This window comes from Salvelinus fontinalis, chromosome 17, assembly GCF_029448725.1.
Source record: "Salvelinus fontinalis isolate EN_2023a chromosome 17, ASM2944872v1, whole genome shotgun sequence".
Classification (NCBI taxonomy): Eukaryota; Metazoa; Chordata; class Actinopteri; order Salmoniformes; family Salmonidae; genus Salvelinus; species Salvelinus fontinalis.
This window is the reverse complement of record NC_074681.1, coordinates 26,810,048-26,825,120: the sequence shown is the minus strand read 5'-3', so window position 1 is coordinate 26,825,120 and position 15,073 is coordinate 26,810,048. Positions and strand designations below refer to the sequence as shown.

The window sequence follows — 15,073 nt, the reverse complement described above, 5'->3', positions numbered from 1 at the left end:
ATAATGTTTTGTACACTCACTGCTAGCTGTTCCCTGTATAGGCTAGACATGTACTGCACACTGATTGTTGAAACTACCCTTGCTTTCCTCTGATTTAGATTACAGGTTACAACCTCGTCTCTCAGGCAGCTGCTAGTACCGTCACCTCTCACTGTGTGAGATTGTATGATTAAAATATCCCTTATCAGACCTCAGAGACAAAGATTACATCAAGCCCTTCACCCTGGTTCACTAATGGCAAATTACTAAAACTTGGTGTACCCCCCAAATTTATAAAATAATCTTATCAGTGAGCTCTTGCTGCAGCATAAAATTGACCTTTCCATCATCGTGCCTCATGTAATTTGTGGTTAGCAGAGGGGGCAGGGTCCTGATTTAATCAGTCTGAGGGTTCTTGGAGCGTAGGCAGTTTATCAGCCTCTGTACAAGCCTCTACCAGTGAACTTGGCAGTGTATGTGCTGACAGTTCCATGTCATTATTTAAGTACATTCTAAATGACATCACTTTGAATATTAGTGTCCTCAGGTTGAAATTCAAACAAATCCCATGATAGACATGTGTAGGCTTCCTCCCAAGTGGTGCAGTGGTCTAAGGCACTGTGCTAGCTGTGCCACTAGAGATCCTAGTTCGAGTCCAGGCTCTGTTGTAGCCGGCCGACACCGGGAGACCCATGGGGCGCGCACAATTGTCCCAGCTTCGCCCGGGTTAGGGGAGGGTTTGGTCGACTGGATGTCCTTGTCCCATCTCGCTCTAGCGAGTCCTGTGGCGGGCCGGGCGCAATGCAAGCTGACTTTGGTTGTCAGCTGTATTGTGTTTCTTCCCGAAACATTGGTGCTTCAGGGTTAAGCTGACATTGCATCAAGAAGCAGTGCGGCTTGGCTGCGTGTTTCAGAGAATGCACGGCTCCCGACTTTTTTTGCGAACAAGGCTACTGCCTCTGTGCATACTGCACACTTGCTTCTTGTTTTAAAACTGCTTCTAAAACTGGAAGCATCTTTGCCCGTTAGAGTCTATTACTGGTTGTAGTAGTAGGATTTTACAGTAGGATCTTACAGTATAGCAACTGAGCCTTTTCTTCTTTCCTATAGATATGGCATTTTCCCTTGTAGGAAATTTTATGAAGAAAAGGCATACCAAGCCCAATAACTAATTCTTACACAAAGAGAGACATGAAACGCACCATATGGAAAAAGTGGACAGCAGACACATAGCCTGCACATATCATGAAATCATATCATGCTCTGCATCTCTACTGCAAACAGGCCCTCGGTGATGTATTGCCACAGTGGATAGTTCCATATATTTATGTATCTATCTATTCCCCCCATAGCTCCCAGACAGAGAAATTTTTTGTTATTTTATCTTTTTAAAAACGCAGGGCCTAGGGTAAGCACCAGTCATGAGCTGTAAACCCATTACCCTGCTAGTGAATAAAGGCACCATAGCGAAAGATAAACGAATGCTACTCCATCACTGCAGGCAGGATATTCTGTGAGTGAAAGTAGTGTCATGGGCCAGTGTAAATGCTTGCGTTGGCCCAAACTTGCTGAGAACATCACAATAGTTCCACCCACTTCCACTAAATGACAACATCATCCTTACTGAGAACATCACAGTAGTTCCACCCACTTCCACTAAATGACAACATCAGCCTTACTGAGAACATCACAGTAGTTCCACCCACTTCCACTAAATGACAACATCAGCCTTATTGAGAACATCACAGTAGTTCCACCCACTTCCACTAGATGACAAAATCAGCCTTACTGAGAACATCACAGTAGTTCCACCCACTTCCACTAAATGACAACATCAGCCGTACTGAGAACATCACAGTAGTTCCACCCACTTCCACTAAATGACAACATCATCCTTACTGAGAACATCACAGTAGTTCCACCCACTTCCACTAAATGACAACATCAGCCTTACTGAGAACATCACAGTAGTTCCACCCACTTCCACTAAATGACAACATCAGCCTAACTGAGAACATCACAGTAGTTCCACCCACTTCCACTAAATGACAACATCAGCCTTGGATTCATATGTACATTCAACCTACTTTGTACTACGCAATAATGTTTATTACTGTGTAGTAGCCTAGTACACTGTATTTTGGAGAGTCCTAAGCGGACAATAAAGACAACTACTTAGCCTACATGTGGTAATTTGATCCTCTGTTGGTTTATATTGGTCTTCTCTCATGTGAATCTGCAGCAGTAATATATTGGATACTCTCCATGTGATTCTGTAGCAAACAGGGTTGCTGTGTGTACCCTCTTCAGGCATGGGAAGAGGCATGGAGGTGAACACTGTCTTAGCTAATTGCTCTCTGCTCAGGGATTACACTCGCTGCCAATAATTAAGAGCAGTGTGTGTGTGTGTGTGTGTGTGTGTGTGTGTGTGTGTGTGTGTGTGTGTGTGTGTGTGTGTGTGTGTGTGTGTGTGTGTGTGTGTGTGTGTGTGTGTGTGTGTGTGTGTGTGTGTGTGTGTGTGTGTGTGTGTGTGTGTGTGTGTGTGTGTGTGTGTGTGTGCGTGCGTGTGTGAAGGGTTGAAGGCGGAGGCAACAAAAACCAATACACTGAGGAATGTATAAAATACAGCTTTAGGATTGTAACTGCCAACAGCTTCTGGCATCATTCTTCATTCAGAACATTTCCCCTCAGTGTCTGTAGAGAAATAGCATTCTGCCGAAGAGCAAACACTTGCATTCATGATAGGGCAACTGACTTGGCTGGCCAGTTGTGTTCTTATACAGATTATGCAAGCCAGCTCCCACAGCTTTGGTGCTGTCAAGGGATTCACAGTTTTTCTTTAATGGTTTGTTATCCATCATTCACTTCCCTCCTTACAGAACCCCCTACAGGTTCTGCACCACAGGTGTCTGACAACATGGAGGCTATAGGTGCATTCCAATAATTTCTCCTTCCTCCTGAAGTGTGCACTTGTTTACTACGCCCCACAAATATAAAAGCGTTAGATTGGTGAAGGCATGGGCTTGAGGAAGTTTCTGTATACCCTTAATTTCCTTTCAAATCTCTGAACGAAAATAAACAAGTGCACACTTTGGGAGAAAGGAGATATTATTGGGATGCAGCCCATGCTCTTAAGAAGTGGTGTATTGTTACGAATGGAGACGTCCTATTTTGTTGGCTATATTTATGATATTCCATCTGATCCATTTTTAAAGCTAATGGGGTGTTTCACACCTGTCTCAAACAACCTATCACCCCACATTCAGTGCTTAAGTGTTTGTAAAAACACATTTACCAGACACGGCAGGCACGAGGCCAAAATACTTAGACGACATGTCAACAAAGTACAACAGATTTCTTTTGCAATGATGCAACTCAGTGTAGCACGACTAATCCCGATAGAGCTGGATTAACCTGTTTGAATGAGTAAGTGTTCCGCGCCCCCAGTGTTTTATTCATATTTTACACATTGCATTGACTTTGTTCTGCTAGGCTACCAAGGGAAAATACATCAGCCCCAAAATGTCAAGGCAGCTTCAGTCTTCTTCCTCTTTTTTTGAAAGTTCTACAACAGAGTTATTCTTTACAGTACCAGTCACATTTGGACGCACCTTCTAATTCAAGGGGTTTTCTTTATTTTTACTATTTTCTACATTGTAGAATAATAGTGAAGACATCACAACTATGAAATAACACACAAGGAATCATGTAGTAACCAAAAAAGTGTTAAACAAATCTAAATATATTTCATAATTGAGATTCTTCAAAGTAGCCAACCTTTGCCTTAATGACAGCTTTGCACACTATTGGCATTCTCTCAACCAGCTACATGAGGAATGCTATTCCAACAGTCTAGAAGGAGTTCCCACATATGCTGAGCGGGTCATCTGGAAATCTGATGCAGCACTCCATCACTCCATAGTCCCACTAAGTGCAAACCAGATGGGATGGTGTATTGCTGCAGAATGCTGTGGTAGCCTTGCCTTGAATTCAAAATAAATCACCAACAGTGTCACCAGCAAACCCCACATCATCACACCTTCTCCTCCATGCTTCACGGTGGGAACCACAGCAATGCGGAAGTCATCCGTTCAACTACTCTGCGTCTCACAAAGACACGGCGGTTGGAAACAAAAATCTGAAATTTGGACTCATCAGACCAAAGGACAGATTTCCACCGGTCTAATGTCCATTGCTCGTGTTTCTTGGCCCAAGCAAGGCTCTTCTTCTTATTGGTGTCCTATAGTAGTGGTTTCTTTGCAGCAATTCGACCATGAAGGCCTGATTCACGCAGACTCCTCTGAACAGTTGATGTTGAGATGTGCCTGTTATTTGAACTTCATGAAGCATTTATTTGGGCTGTAATTTCTGAGGCAGGTAACGCTAATGAACTTGTCCTCTGCATCAGAGGTAACTATGGGTCTTCTTTTCCTGTGGCGGCCCTCATGAAAGCCAGTTTTCTCATAGCGCTTGATGGTTTTTGCGACTGCACTTGAAGAAACGTTCAAAGCTCTTTAAATGTTCTGCATTGACTGACCTTCATGTCTTAAAGTAATGATGGGCTGTCGATTCTCTTTGCTAATTTGAGCTGTTCTTGCCATAATATGGACTTGGTCTTTTACCAAATAGGGATATCTTCTGTATACCACCCTATCTTGTCACAACACAACTGATTGGCTCAAATTCATTAAGAAGGAAAGAAATTCCACAGATTAACTTTAAGGCACACAAGGCACACCTGTTAATTGAAATGCATTCAGGTGACTACCTCATGAAGCTGTTTGAGAGAATGCCAAGAGTGTGCAAAGCTGGCATCAAAGCACAGGAAGGCTATTTTGAAGAATTTCAAATATAAAATATATTTTGATTTGTTTAACCCTTTTTTGGTTGCTACATGATTCCATATGTGTTATTTCATAGTTTTGATGTCTTGACTATTATTTTACAATGTAGAAAAGAGTAAAAATAAAGAAAAACCCTTGAATGAGTAGTTATGTCCAAACTTTTGACTGGTGCTGTAGATTATATATATATTTCACTGGTCATCCCCAAAGCCAACACTTCCTTTGGTCGCCTTTCCTTCCAGTTCTCTGCTGCCAATGACTGGAACGAATTGTAAAAATCACTGAAGCTGGAGTCATATATCTCCCTCTAACTTTAAGCATCAGCTGTCAGAAAAGCTATATATACGTCCTATTTTGTTTGCTATATTTATGATATTCCATCTGATCCATTTTAAAGCTAATGGGGTGTTTCACACCTGTCTCAAATAACCTATCACCCCACATTCAGTGTTTAAGTGTTTGCAAAAACACATTTACCAGACACGGCAGGCACGAGGCCAAAATACTTAGACGACACGTCGACAAAGTACATATATATTTGTGTGTATGTATTATCCTAATACCAAATAATTGAGGAGTGTGGATTGTCGTTGAATAATGTAGACTGCATGTGACATTTCAGACAACAATTATGCATGGTTTGTTTAATAGTGCAACTGATTAAGTATGCATTGTTAAGGCTTTCCAATCTTTGGTGTAGCAGGGAATTCCCCATAACATATTTGTATAAATTAGTCATGTCTACACTACAAACAGAAAAAACACTGAAATGGAATGCAGTGATACCTATCTGAAGTTTCCTTGAACTGTGTTGTTCAATGCAGAAATAGTCAGGTCCCAGGCTACTTGTAGGCCTTCACTAACAATCTGTACCATTCCTCTGTGGTAAACCTTCTTTAAAGGATGGTTGTGTCACTTCCATTTGAAATCCTTATGGACAATTTTAGTTCCTCCTCTAAACTGACGAGGCTAAAATATACCTCAACCCTGATGAGGTGACTATACCTGTGCATTGTTTTCTATGTTCACATGAGTATTGTAACATATATTCCTTTCCAGCTGCACTCCAACTCAGACAAAGGAGATGGCTCAGTCAGATACCTGCTGTCTGGAGAGGAGGCTGGTACTATATTTGTCATCGATGAGGTCACAGGGGACATCCATGCCACGAAGAGCCTGGACCGGGAGAAGAAGGGCCAGTATGTCTTACATGCCCAGGCCATCGATCGTTACACCAACAGATCTCTAGAGCCAGAGTCTGAATTCATTATCAAGGTCCAGGATGTCAATGACAACGCGCCCAAGTTTCCAGATGGCCCATTTGCTGCTGCTGTTCCCGAGATGGCCGACGTTGGTAAGGTCGAACACTGAGAACATACTTTTAATACGCTGGGTGCACTTGACTGGAGGCAGCCAGCTTTGTACCCTGACTGTGAGACCAGTCACACTATTAGCTGAGTCATCAGTATTGTTGCAGATCCCTGCTGCATCATAGAGGCAGTCAGGCATTGATGAACAACTCTGTAAATGGATTTTGACGGTCCCGATACAGGATTTTGATTAATTGGGAAATCATAGATTTTTTCCGCACTTTATGCAATACAGAAACACTCTGTGGTATTGTTTGCACGTAGTTTTACAGTAAGAAAACCGTGACAATATAGTGAGTTGTGCTACAGTATGTAAATGTGGTTTGTACTGTAATCATGGCACATTGTACTTTAGTTGTATGGATTTTGTGTGGAAATGCAGTACTGATATAACCTTTCCTTCCATGCAGGCACATCAGTGTTTCAGGTCACAGCCACAGACGCAGACGACCCCACCTATGGGAACAGTGCCAAGATTGTTTATAGCATACTGCAGGGACAGCCTTACTTCTCTGTGGATCCTAAAACCGGTGAGCCAACCATTCTTTTACTTCACTGCAATATAACGCTGCATGTGTGAATTGTTTCTGCCAAGTGATAAAATAGCTTTGTTCTATTATGTTTCATTGGTTGATAGTTGAAATAAGACAGGTTTTTTTATTTCACCTTTATTTAACCACGTAGGCCAGTTGAGAACAAGTTCTCATTTACAACTGCGACCTGGCCAAGATAAAGCAAAGCAGTGTGACAAAAACAACAACACAGAGTTACACATAAACAAACATACAGTCAATAACACAATAGAAGAATCTATTTTACAGTGTGTGCAAATGTAGAAGAGTTGGGAGGTAAGCCAATAAATGGGTCTTAGAGGCTAAATAATTACAATTTAGCATTAACACTGGATTGATAGATGTGCAGATGATGATGTGCAATTAGAGATACTGGGGTGCAAAAGAGCAAGAGGATAAATAACAATATGGGGATGAGGTAGTTGGGTGTGCTATCTACAGATTGGCTGTGTACAGATACAGTGATCGGTAGGCTGCTCTGACAACTGATGCTTAAAGTTAGAGAGGGAGATATGAGTCTCCAGCTTTAGTGATTTTTGCAATTCGTTCCAGTCATTGGCAGCAGAGAACTGGAAGAAAAGGCGACAAAAGTAAGTGTTGGCTTTGGGGATGACCAGTGAGATATACCTGCTGGAGCGCGTGCTACGGGTGGGTGTTGCTATGGTGACCAGTGAGCTGAGGTAAGGTGGGGCTTTACCTAGCATAGACTTGTAGATGCCCTGGAGCCAGTGGGTTCGGCGCCGAATATGTAGTGAGGGCCAGCCAACGAGAGCATACAGGTCACAGTGGTGGGTATTATATGGGGCTTTGGTGACAAAACGGATGGCACTGTGATAGACTACATCCAGTTTGCTGAGTAGAATGTTGGAGGCTATTTTGTAAATGACATCGCAAAATTCGAGGATCGGTAGGATAGTCAGTTTTATGAGGGTATGTTTGGCAGCATGAGTGAAGGAGGCTTTGTTGCGAAATAAGAAGCCAATTCTAGATTTAATTTTGGATTGGAGATGCTTAATGTGAGTCTGGAAGGGAGAGTTTAAAGTCTAACCAGACACCTAGGTATTTGTAGTTTTCCACATATTCTAAGTCAGAACCGACCAGAGTAGTGATGCTAGTCGGGCGGGAGGGGGCGGGTAGCAATCGGTTGAAGAGCATGCACTTAGTTTGATTTGCATTTAAAAGCAGTTGGAGGCCACGGAAGGAGTGTTGTATGGCATTGAAGCTCGTTTGGAGTTGTTTTTAGCAGTGTCCAAAGAGGGCCAGATGTATACAGAATGGTGTTGTCTGCGTAGAGGTGGATCAGAGAATCACCAGCAGCAAGAGCGACATCATTGCTGTATACAGAGAAAAGAGTCGGCCCGTATATTGAACCCTGTGGCACTCCCATAGAGACTGCCAGAGGTCCGGACAACAGGCCCTCCGATTTGACACACTGAACTCTATCTGAGAAGTAGTTGGTGAACCAAGCGAGGCAGTCATTTGAGAAGACAAGGCTATTGAGTCTGCCGATAAGAATGCGGTGATTGACAGAGTCGAAAGCCTTGGCCAGGTCGATGAAGACGGGTGCACAGTACTGTCTTTGATCGATGGCAGTTATGATATTGTTTAGGACCTTGAGCGTTGCTGAGGTGCACCCATGACCAGCTCAGAAACCAGATTGCATAGTGGAGAAGGTACGGTGAGAATCAAAATTGTTGGTGATCTGTTTGTTATCTTGCCTTTCGAAGACTTTAGAAAAGTAGGGCAGGATGGATATAGGTCTATAATAGTTTGGGTCTAGAGTGTCTCACCCTTTGAAGAGGGGGAATGATTGCGTCAGCTTTCCAATCTTTGCGGATCTCAAATGATAAGAAAGAGAGGTTGAATAGGCTAGTAATAGGGGTTGCAACAATTTTGGCAGATATTTTTAGAAAGAGAGGGTCCAGCTTGTCTAGCCAAGCTGATTTGTATGGATCCAGATTTTGCAGCTCTTTCAGAACATCAGCTGTCTGGATTTGGGTGAAGAAGAAGCGGGGGGGCTTGTGCAAGTTGCTGCAAGGGATGCTGAGATGTTGACCAGGGTAGGGGTAGCCAGGTGGAAGGCATGGCCAGCCGTAGAAAAATGCTTATTGAAATTATGAGGATGTTAAACGACACTGCTGATTACAGAGGCAATAACTCAAATTGTGTCTCGTTTTAGAGATGGCTGCGGGTTTGAATTGGTCACAATAAATGACAAAGTCGAGGGAAAAACACAGCAACAGCATGCCTGTCTTGAAAGCTAGAATCCTTCATGGCGATATTTTGGTATACAAAGTGCTATGTGAACGTCACAGGATCCAGTACCTTTAAGTGTCAGAAAGCCCCGTCCAACTGCTTTTTGCTACCACTCTGTCAGCAGACCTGACTTGAAGTGTCAGGTTTCACACCCTAAATTTTGGACAGCTTATTAAAGGTTACAGTCTGGCGATTTCAGCAATCGTGGGTTCATCTCACTGTGATATTCTCCGCCAGATTTAGAGCAACATGAAAAAATATTAAATCATTTTGTCAAATTTAAGCCAAACCATGTTCTTCTGGTCCCTGAGGGACTAAATCACTTTTTGCGCAAAGCTGAAGTTGTAACAAGTCTGCAGACATTGGCATCTCTGCGTGATTCAGAGGAGGCTTGGCAGAAAATACTCTGTCGTCAGTTATATGAAATGGTGCCAAATTTGTGCTATGATTATATTTGTTTTAAAGTGATAAAAAAGGTGAAATCTTATAGGAAGTCATTAACTATTTGATTGTTACTATATTTAGAAATCATTTCAGTAATTTCAAGCCCTCTTCCCCCACTTTTATTGAAAAGAAAATAATTATATGTGATTTGTACTATTTTAATAATAATTGTACTATGTACTTAAGCTTGTGTCCTCAAAAGTAAGAACACCTCAGCAATTTATAAATATTTTACCAAAAAGGTTAGTTCCAGACCTTTCTAGAACTATGCAGCATTACTAGTTATTGTTTATGGCCATCTCATGAAAATGTACATTATTTGGGGTATGTCTATTTAGGTGGAAATCTATATTTTGCAGTAAACGTTCAAGAGGTTTATCAAAAAGGTATCAAGTATCAAAGGGATACCTGCCCTCTGAGTCTAGCATTCTTAATCCCCCATCCTCTCATTGTAAAAAGGCTCTCAGACATCTTGTTCTTTGCATTGAAGACTGAAGAGAAATTTTAAAAAGCCTAGAATAATTTTTTAAACATCCACCCATGGCAAAATACATTTTCTGTGAGGATGCTTTTCAAAGAATTCGACTCAATATCAATAGAGTTAGTTCAAAAATGACAAAATGTTTGTGGCTGTGGTGTGTGTCTGGGCAGGCGTGTGTGCGTGTGTGTGACAGCTATACAGTATATATACACTGAACAAAAATATAAACGCAATATGCAACAATTTGAAATATATTCAATTTGAATACATGCAATTTGAAACATGCAGTCAATGCAGTCAATTGAAATACATTTTTAAAATGTAAAGTAGGGGCGTGGATCAGAAAACCAGTCAGTATCTGGTGTGACCACCATTTGCCTCATGCAGCGTGACACATCTCCTTCGCATAGAGTTGATCAAGTTGTTGATTGTGGCCTGTGGAATGTTGTCCCACTCCTCTTTAATAGCTGTGCTAAGTTGCTGGATATTGGCGGGAACTGGAACATGCTGTCGTACACGTCATTCCAGAGCATCCCAAACGGCCTCAATGGTTTAAATGTCTGGTGAGTATGCAAGCCTAGGAAGAACTGGGACATTTCGGCTTCCAGGAATTGTGTAAAGATCCTTGTGATATGGGATCGAGCATTATCATGCTGAAACATGAAGTGAAAGCAGCGGATGAATGGCACGTCAATGGGCCTCAGGATCTCGCCACGATATCTCTGTGCATTCAAATTGCCATAGATAAAATGCTATTGTGTTTGTTGTCCATAGCTTATGCCTTCCAATACCATTACCACACTGCCACTATGGGGCACTCTGTTCACAACGTTGACATCAGATACCGCTCACCCACATGACACCATACACGCTGGCATTTGAAACAGGGATTAATCCGTGAAGAGCACACTTCTCCAGTGGGCAAGTAGCCAGCGAAGGTGAGAATTTGCACACTGATGTTGGTTATGACGCCGAATTGCAGTCATGTCAAGACCCTGGTGAGGACAACGAGCACCCAGATGAGCTTCCCTGAGACAGTTTCTGACAGTTTGCAAAGAAAATCTTCAGTTGTTTCATCAGCTGTCCGTGTGACTGGTCTCGGACGATCCCGCAGGTGAAGTACCCAGATGTGGAGATCCTAGGCTGGCATGGTTACACGTAGTCTGCGGTTGTGAGGCCGGTTGGATGTAATGCCAAATTCTCTAAAACGATGTTGGAGGCGGCTTATGGAATAGGAATTAACACAAAATTATCTGGCAACCGCTCTGGTGGACATTCCTGCAGTCAGCATGCCAATTGCACGATCCCTCAAAACTTGGGACACCTTTGGCATTGTGTTGTGTGACAAAAGTGCACATTCTAGAGTGGCCTATTATTGTCCCCCAGCACAAGGTGCACCTGTGTAATGATCATGCTGTTTAATCAGCTTCTCGATATGTCACACCTGTCAGGTGGATGGCTTATCTTGGCAAAGTAGAAATGCTCACTAACAGGGATGTAAACAAATTTGTGAACATTTCAGAAAAATAAGCTTTTGATGCGTATGGAAGATTTCTGGGATCTTTTATTTCAGTTCATGAAACATGGCACCAACACTTTACACGTTTATTTTATATTTGTGTTCAGTGTATATAGCTAAAGAGAACAAAGTGTAAAGATGGAGATAAGTGGATGTCTTTGCTTGAACAGTATGTCAATGTGTTTCAATAAAGCAGAGTGAATCTGGCAGTAAGACTATTGTGACACTGTTGTATGTACCATCTGTCAATACTCAAGATGATGGTCCTTGCCATGTTCTGGTCACATATGCTGAAGTGCTATTGACACACATTGACCACATGTCATGAATGCAGCCATGCAACAGCATTGCCAGTATGATGGGTCTAGTTTTGTCATTTTATCATATTAACAGTAGGTTTCGTTGATGTCTGTGTTGTGCTGCTCGGCTACTTGAGAGAGTGGTCCTGATTTAAGGCGTAGCTGAACCCTGGCTAGGTTTACCTGTAGGGGGTGCAGTTCTGTCATTATACTGTATATTTAATAAAGGTCCATGTTGCATTGCTTGGCTACTTGAGAGAGTGGTCCTGATTTAAGGCGTAGCTGAACCCTGGCTAGGTTTACCTGTAGGGGGTGCAGTTCTGTCATTATACTGTATATTTAATAAAGGTCCATGTTGCATTGCTTGGCTACTTGAGTGAGTGGTGCTGATTTGATTTGAGGCATAGCTTTGAAGTAGCCTGGCTGGATTGTGACTGTTACAGATGCAGTGCATCCCGATCCTGGGCCATGGCCAAGGTAATGCCAGCTGTTCCTGTCTCTCTCCAGCAACTCATTGGGGCCCCATCAGCAGGTTGGCCCAGGAGACCCAGTCACTCAGCCCACAGTCAGCCCACAGTCAGACCAGTTGCCTCTACACTACAGCCATGTGTCTGTGATCAGGAAGTGAGGTGTTCAGCTCCTGACCAATGATCATCACTTACACACGCGCGCACACATGAACGCCCTAAAGACACACACGCACACACACACATATGCAGGGTTGTGTAGGTTACTTTCAAATCAAATACAAGTGTATTGGTCACGTACACATATTTAGCAGATGTTATCGCAGCTGCATTGAAATGCTTATGTTTCTAGCTCCAACAGAGCAGTATACAGTGGGGCAAAAAAGTATTTAGTCAGCCACCAATTGTGCAAGTTCTCCCACTTAAAAAGATGAGAGAGGCCTGTAATTTTCATCATATGTACACTTCAACTATGACAGACAAAATGAGAAGAAAAAAAATCCAGAAAATCACATTGTAGGATTTTTTATGAATTTATTTGCAAATTATGGTGGAAAATAAGCATTTGGTCAATAACAAAAGTTGATCTCAATACTTTGTTATATACCCTTTGTTGGCAATGACAGAGGTCAAACGTTTTCTGTAAGTCTTCACAAGGTTTTCACACACTGTTGCTGGTATTTTGGCCCATTCCTCCATGCAGATCTCCTCTAGAGCAGTGATGTTTTGGGGCTGTTGTTGGGCAACACGGACTTTCAACTCCCTCCAAAGATTTTCTATGGGGTTGAGATCTGGAGACTGGCTAGGCCACTCCAGGACCTTGAAATGCTTCTTACGAAGCCACTCCTTCGTTGCCCTGGCGGTGTGTTTGGGATCATTGTCATGCTGAAAGACCCAGCCACGTTTCATCTCAATGCCCTTGCTGATGGAAGGAGGTTTTCACTCAAAATCTCACGATACATGGCCCCATTCATTCTGTCCTTTACACGGATCAGTCGTCCTGGTCCCTTTGCAGAAAAACAGCCCCAAAGCATGATGTTTCCACCCCCATGCTTCACAGTAGGTATGGTGTTCTTTGGATGCAACTCAGCATTCTTTGTCCTCCATACACGACGACTCGCCTTGCGAGTGTAAACACTTTATAAATGTAATCAATTACAGTAACTAGTTACCTATCCAAAATTGTAATCAGTAAAGTAACTTTTGATTGTTTTAAGTATCTGTAATCTGATCACAATATTTTTTCTCGTAGCGTAACTGATTACTGTTACAGTTGTTTTGTGAGTTACTCCCCAACCACATATACACGTGTGTACATATACATGCACACACACACACACACACACACACACACACACACAAACACACACACACACACACACACACACACAATATTTTGGACATTAAATATGAAGCATCTTGTCTGTCCAGTCCAGCCTGATACGACTGTAAAATGATCCATTGTTAGCATAATCAATCTGAGATCGATTTGGTGCTGAAATAAAAGGCCTGAGAGGATATGATACTTAAACAGTGTGAACAGTATACCTGAATCTTCCAATAGACAACAAAAGTATGGCAGGAAATATTGATGACTGCAGTAAATAAAAGACTCAGAGGAATATTTTATGATAAGACTCTGCATTTAATGGCATTGATTACCCATCCCTTATCTGACTAACATAACTACAGTAAGCTACTGGTGTTTCCTCGATATACTCCATTAGAAATTATATAGACAGTAATGAGGACACCACATTTTTACTTTACCTATTAAAGAGGCTAGTTGTCCTTTTTTTAGTGGGGGTATATTGTCCGTTCCCATTGCCTGAAAGGCTGACACAGATACAGTATATACATTTTAAATTGAGCAGGGATCATAAAACCTTTCACTTTTGATCAATTGAAGGAAGTGCATGCTGTCTTTTGGACGTAATTGATATTAACAATCTGATAGTCAGTCTTTTTATTTAAATGTAGTTAATTTACCACCCACTCCAATGAAGATAGCCATCTGACCAAGTATTATACAGCCATAATGTGCTAAACTGTATGTTTTAACTTTTTTTTATATAAAATGCTGTAACAGAAACAATGGGCAAATGTCTGACAGTAATATTGTGTTATTTTATCAGATTACACCAGAATACGCATTATCAAATGTCAACTTTGCATCAGTCTTTGGTGTTGTTGTTACTGTATAATGAGCAACATGCCTGAACTCTGGATGGCCTTGGCTAAATGAGCAGAGCATGCATTGTCTACTCTTCAGAGGAGAAGGGACTGTTGTACACTAGTTTGGCTGTGCCTCAGAGGAGAGCAGAAGAGACTACAGTATTGACTGTGCCTCTGAGAGTCCCTGGGTCAAGAGCAAAGTCAAAGACATCACATCACATCACCCACTTTGGCTGGTCCTGAGAGCTGAGGGAGAATGACTGGGGAATGCCAAGGTCAACCGGAAAGCGAGCAACACAGCAACATGGGCCTAACAGCCTTTTATTCCTTGTCACAGTTGCACTACATTGTTTCCCTAGAATGAGAATGGAAGCTGAAGGAACTGGTTCCATGGTCAGGCCTTAACCTCGACAGATTGAGAAGGGAGAGAGACAGAGGACTATAATCCATTTACTGAATTCTGTCATTTGGTCGGGCTAAATTCAGTTTATTCATGTTCAGCCTATTTTTTTTCTTCTTTAACCGGCTGAATACTAAGAGGCTTTTTAGCATTATTGTGCTATTGGTGTGTTTACAGCTGAATTTACTTGTCCAGGCAGGTGGTTTGTGGCCACAATGTGTTTGGTACAATCTCTATAACATTCTCTGGGGCTGAACACTTCTGTAT

The 15,073-nt window shown here is 42.1% G+C and overlaps 1 protein-coding gene across 5 annotated transcripts in view; it reads left to right on the top strand.

Annotated features, from left to right (window-relative positions):
- LOC129814074 (cadherin-18-like) overlaps positions 1 to 15,073 on the top strand; it is a 65,081-nt gene that overhangs the window by 37,064 nt on the left and 12,944 nt on the right. For all 5 annotated transcript variants that reach the window (XM_055866858.1, XM_055866857.1, XM_055866856.1 and 2 more), the window contains 2 exons: positions 5,883 to 6,177; positions 6,604 to 6,723. In XM_055866858.1, the coding sequence (XP_055722833.1) occupies positions 5,883 to 6,177; positions 6,604 to 6,723 (415 nt within the window). The remainder of the gene's footprint in view (positions 1 to 5,882; positions 6,178 to 6,603; positions 6,724 to 15,073) is intronic.